Here is a 6,000-nt window from a genome sequence, read left to right on the forward strand (position 1 = left end):
GAGTCACTGAACACAACTGCACTGCAATTTTAACTCACAGGTAGAGCGCCACCTAATGGCGACATGAAATGTGACCGATTTTAGGCCCTTTTTCTGAGCAACAGCCCCCCCTCTAGGTTGAGCGTACAGGCATGAAATATTTTTTCCTAGATAGCCCAAGTGGAGATGTACAAAAAAGCCTCTTGGACCCACCGCCTAAACTTATCATAAAGTAGGTTAAAAAAATGTTTTTAGCCAAGTGTGTAATTCAGCCAGGTTTTCACTCAATCTTCACTCAGGGAGCATAGGGGGGAGAGACACAGGCGCACAGCGACCACCAGGTGGAGTCAGAGATCTATCAGTGACACATGGAGAATCTGTCAATCTCACATGCAGTTGCAGTCTGCTTTACACCAGATCAACAGTCATGCCACTTTTAATTTCTTTTTTTTAATTCCTCTCATTTCAGCCTGGACACAGGGGGAGGAGGAGAGATGTCACACTAGGGGGAGGAGGAGAGATATCAGGAAGGCATGAACATGTGTGTGAGCTCTGTGACTGAAATGTAGTTTCACTTTGGATCACAGCAGATCAACAGTCATGAAACTTTTAATTCCTTTTTTAAATTCCTCTCATTTCAGCCTGGACACAAAGGGAGGAGGAGAGATGGCACACTTCACATGCATCCTCACACAGCTGTCAGTTCAACTCTGCCATAAACATTATAACTTCAGTGTTTGTTCTCTGATCTGTTCCAAACTTTCCACACTTGATAAGAGTTCCTTCCTGAACACATCTGCACTTTCATATTCACTCACAGTCAGAGCGCCACCTACTGGCGACAGGAAATGTCATTGATTTTGTGACTTTTTCCAAGTTAAAGCCACACCTGATTTTTTTTATAACTAATTCCTCTCATCTCACCTTGCAAGGAGGACACAGGGGGAGGAGGAGAGGTCACACTAGGGGGAGGAGGAGAGATGTCAGGAAGGCATGAACATGTGTGTATGTGACAGACAGATGGCTTTGAATGTCAATCGCTTGTGTCTAAACTCGCGCCACGAGGAGGTGGCCGCTGCACAAGTAGGCGGCTGCCGCACTGCCGTGTGAATGCAGGCACTCCACGACCGCACGTGACAGACGGATGCCTTTCGGTGTCCATCGCTTGTGTCTCGACTTGCCCCACGAGAGGCGGCCGCGCCAAGGGCAGCGTCCACGACACTGCCCTGTGACCGCAGGCACTCCACGACCGCATAAGAGCGAGGGCCCGTCATGACACTGCTCGCAGTTTTAATTATGTTTGTAATTTTTGATACACGTCTACTTTGCTTACCCTTTCACCGTCTGGTTTGTCACATTGCTGCACCAATAAAAAACTAAAACTAAAAGGTTGCGGATGTGGACGGGGAGAGACAGGAAGCCGGAACAGAAGGTGACGTTCTGATGACATGTTATGTCGGTGACCCGCCACTAGGGGGATTTAGCAAGCTCAGAACGTTGATCCTAGGAAGATAGAAGCCAGTAGCCGTCGTGCGAGGCCGCGATTATATCAGCTCTCATGGTACTGCAATGCTGGGATGCACCGGTGTATCGAGGGGGGTTTAGCTCAGGAGGTAGAGCGGGTTGGCTGGCAACAGCAAGATTGCCGGTTCGATCCCCGGCTCCTCCTAGCTGAGTGCCTGGTGTCCCTGAGCAAGACGCCTCACCCAAATTGCTCCTGACGAGCTGGCTGTCGCCCTGCGTGGTTGACTCCACTGTCGGTGTGTGAATGTGTGTGTGAATGGGTGAATGTCAGTCATTCCTGTAAAGCGCTTTGGATAAAAGCGCTATATAAATGAGGACCATTTACCATTTTACCATTTTCTTTCTGGGATCAGGGCGGAATCTCTGTGTAAAAACGCCTTCGGTTTCACCGTTGATTTATATTAAAATCAGGCCCCCTGTGGTTGCTGGTGGTTTTCCTCCCCTCTCCTGTTCAATTGATTCCACACACCCTCATTTAACCTGAGTTCATGTAACCTGAGTTCGGCTGCAGCTGTCTGAGGGGAACAGAAAGAGATCTGTTACCTGGAGAAAGGCATGGCGAAGCTGCCGGTGGCTGTTGTCTGATCTGATGCTGATCCAGCAGAGATTTCATCCAGAAATAACCTGCTGCCTTTCGCCTGCACAGCTGCTGGATCTGCCTGGAACAGTGGCTGAGGAGTGACATCATGTCCTTCTTCATCAAACACCTGCAAACAGAATAAAAAATGAGCCACCAATAGCATTGCTCTTACTATGGCCGACTGCTGCTACATGTAGGAGTGATAGGCCTGGAGCCTGCTGGTGGACTATACATTACCCGAAGAGCTTGTCTCGGAGTTGGAATGGCGTTCTTCTCCAGAACTTTGCTGCCACCGCCCAGAATGAAACTTTTTCTGCTGTGGGAACTGACGATGCTGTTTGTGTTTCTTGTACTGTGGCTGACTCCATGTATGCCGGACACTGAAAGATTTAATCGAGAATTTCTAGGAGAGAGAAAAATAACAGTCAGTAAACAGTTAGTTGGCTCCAGTTTGATTGGTTAGCACACTTTTCACTCTGGCGTATAGAGGGTAAGTCCCACCCCTAATGGTTTTATATTTATATCTATGATAGTCAACGGAGAGAGCGATCCTTGAACGCATCATTGCCCGTTCTGTTTCTGCAAACCGTTTCTCTCTCTGTCAAAACAAGGTCAAGATGACACCAGCTTGTTAGAACCAAAGAGGAATAGACATTTTTCAATTACTAAGTCTAAGTCCCGCCCCTTCCTGTGTGTAACATGAATTACACATATGATGTGTGTAAGTTTAAAATATAATTGTTCAAGTCCAGAAAGTCTCAGTTTGTCATGTATCACTGGCTTGCTAGCTAGCTTACTTAGCTACGTTCCATCACTGATGTAACGTTATCTTTAACTTTGTGATGAAGCCAGCTGCAATTTAGGGTAGCTCCCCTAAAATAGGCCGAACATCACTGTCAAGTGCCAGTATGATCCCATTCTTCACATGTTGGTATCAACAATGAATGTATTATTTCTCTAATTATTTATCCTGTGTCACTTGTCATTTTACTGTTATTTTATTACACATGTGTTACACGTGTGTTATACATGTGCTATTGCATCTTCTGTCTCGGGCTCGGTGGATAGGCTACTTCAGGACAAGCTAAACATGGCGGCTGCGTCACTCCCACACGTTTCCAGTCTCCTTGGTACGTTTTTCATATTTGTGGCTAAACAGTAACATAATTAGTTGGCTCATGTCACATGACCCGTGGAGACCAATGGTGCTACTTTTCATTTGTTGAAAAAAAAAAATACAGCAAGATGTATATTTGTGAGGAGAAATTGTCACACTGCAGCAACACAAGCAACCTTCAAACATTTAAAAACAACACCTGAAAGTTTCAACAGAAACAAACAGTCTACAGCGCCACCTGCTGTCCGTCAACAGACGTTACAGGAGCGTTTCATCCAGGTCCAGGTGGCTGTTATTGACCGAATCACCATGAACTCCCCCAGAGATTTTTTGTTTAAATATGCAAATAAGTCACTGTTGAATTGAATGTGCAGCAAGAACCGAAATCGTATGTTGTGGAACTTTAAAACTCTGGTATGTAACCGCTAACATCCCCACAGGAGTCGCAGGTCTTTCTTCAACACCGTGTGAAGGTTTTGACGCAAAACGATGCACTTTAAAATCGTTTGACGCATTAGGACACTGCGCCACATGATTGTGACCAAGTGCCGAGAAAAGAGTCAGACAACAAAAGATGAACTGATGAAAAAAAACATGTTGATAATGAGAGCAAACACGTCAACTCACGGCCTCAGAATAAGAGTTTTCCTCTTCTTTCTTTCTTCTTTTGCCGCAGAGCCAACGTCGGACATTGTTGTGACGTTGGTGTTTTGCTGTACTAAGTTGCCATGGAAACGTGACGCCCCGCAGTTCTGTGGCACGCTGTCCAGCTCAAATATACGTGAATACACGTTGACAACACGTTGCCAACCGTTAACAGCACGTTGTCAAAGCGCGTGTTAATTACACGTCCTTAATTAACACGTTGTCTACGCGTTGTTTACATATTAACGACGCGTTCATATCACGAGATTCGGAGAACGTTTAGCCACTTGTCCAGTTCGAAGGCGTTAGAGTCATAAATTCCCATTGGCTCCTGAGCAGTAGGGTTAAACCATTTCTCTAAGCCTGGGGGGTATTCCTACCACTATACATGATAACGAACCTCTTATATCTTTGCCATTTTCTTCCTTTTTTTGTGTAGCTTATAAAAATAAAAAATAATTGTATTGCAGTTTTATAACTTAAAATTCGCTATTCAATTATATATGATTCTTTTTGCTTCACCATTGCCTTTATTGGTACAAACAAACATAAGTGGACATTCTAGCTTTAACACCATTCATCAAACTTTTATTTTATATCATTTAAAAATGGAAGGAAAAAGTGACTGCAATGGTTCTCATTCAATGATGTAATGACTATCTGTCATTCCTCTTTGAGAATTTTAATTTAATATATGTTTTAATTTCGTAACTTGAGTACGTAGTAAACATTTTCAAAATCCCAACCACTCCTCAACTTTACAACATAATCCAAAAAGCACAACCAGAATAAATAAATCAACAAAAATGCATCATCATCACCACACGCATAGGCGCCGATTTATGTTTTTGCCCGTGGGTGCTCAATTTATTTATTTATTTAATTATTTTTGGTGCTCAAATTAAATGAATACCACCAAGGTAATGATTGTCACAAACTGACTTTTACTGCATAACCACAACTAACGTTGTACTCCAAAAATACATTTTGAGATTTTTCCTAAGTCCTCACGCATATGGTACTCCAAAATGAGTTGTGTTCGTTTATTTTCTAAGTCCTCACGCATATGGTAGTCTAACATACATCCAGGCGTGTGCGGCCGGTCTTTCGATCCGGACTAAGGCCACCTCATGCGGACTCACTCTCCTACACATCGACCCCCCATGTGGTTCTCTAACTTTCATCCAGGGGGGTGCGGCAGGTCTTTCGATCCGGTCTTGGGCCCCCTCAGCCGGACTCACTCTCCCCCACACGGACCCCATCCATAACTTTATTTTTTCTAAGTCCTACGTTGTTTAGCCGCAGCCAAATCCAATCATCCGATTGGTTACCTGTTAGGTGACTATGCCATAGTGTACAAGCACAGAGCTGTAGGCCTAATGATTTTAATTGGATAATACGATTCAAGTAAAGGCAGTTCATTTTAAAGATACAGTTCAACCACAAGTTTCATTTATTCACTTTTTTGTTTTTTTGTTCATCGGCCATCCCGATTGGCCAGTGGGTGCTCAACGTTGTCAGTGGGTGCTCGAGCACCGAAGCACCCACGGGATCGGCGCCTATGACCACACGCATCACACACTTACGTAGGGCACCACGTGCTGAGGGGGCACCTTAAAGGAAGGCTGGAAGGATGCTTAGGGCAACAAAATGGCTAGCAGCGGTACTGTATAATTGGTGCCAAAGTGTGCCAAATTGAGCTTCTGCCTGGTGGTATCCTCCTTACTAAACCTTTGTGGAGGCTTTGCCCTTTGCTCAAATTCTATCACCTTTGGTACATTTGTAGTCAAGGAGTTGCTGATGATGAAGATGATCAATGGCATCTTTGTGCCTGGAATCATTGTTAGCATGGTGTTATCCTCTGTCAAATATGTGAAAACAATAGAGAGGATAGAAAATTCACATTTCTCCTTTGATTTATTCCAATGTATTCTCTTTAGACACCAAGACATGCATATGAGCCTTGAGGTGTGTGAAGAATAAGTCAGTCTGAAATAGAGAAAGACTGGTTACCTGTCTCTCTACATGTCAGCCCTGTGATAGACTGGTTACCTGTCTGTCTCTACACGTCAGCACTGTGATAGACTGGTTACCTGTCTGTCTCTACATGTCGGCCCTGTGATAGACTGGTTACCTGTCTGTCTCTACATGTCGG

The 6,000-nt window shown here is 44.4% G+C and overlaps 1 protein-coding gene across 2 annotated transcripts in view; it reads right to left on the bottom strand.

Annotated features, from left to right (window-relative positions):
* Window positions 1-4,132, bottom strand: part of dnai4 (dynein axonemal intermediate chain 4) — a 36,204-nt gene extending 32,072 nt beyond the window's left edge. For both annotated transcript variants that reach the window (XM_084008434.1, XM_084008433.1), the window contains exons 1-3: window positions 3,828-4,132; window positions 2,321-2,486; window positions 2,047-2,210 (exon numbers count right to left, since the gene is read on the bottom strand). In XM_084008434.1, the coding sequence (XP_083864560.1) occupies window positions 2,047-2,210; window positions 2,321-2,486; window positions 3,828-3,892 (395 nt within the window). In that variant the 5' untranslated portion in view covers window positions 3,893-4,132. The remainder of the gene's footprint in view (window positions 1-2,046; window positions 2,211-2,320; window positions 2,487-3,827) is intronic.
* Window positions 4,133-6,000: the final 1,868 nt, after the last annotated feature.

Source organism: Eutrigla gurnardus (genome assembly GCF_963514095.1).
Source record: "Eutrigla gurnardus genome assembly, chromosome: 4".
Classification (NCBI taxonomy): domain Eukaryota; kingdom Metazoa; phylum Chordata; class Actinopteri; order Perciformes; family Triglidae; genus Eutrigla; species Eutrigla gurnardus.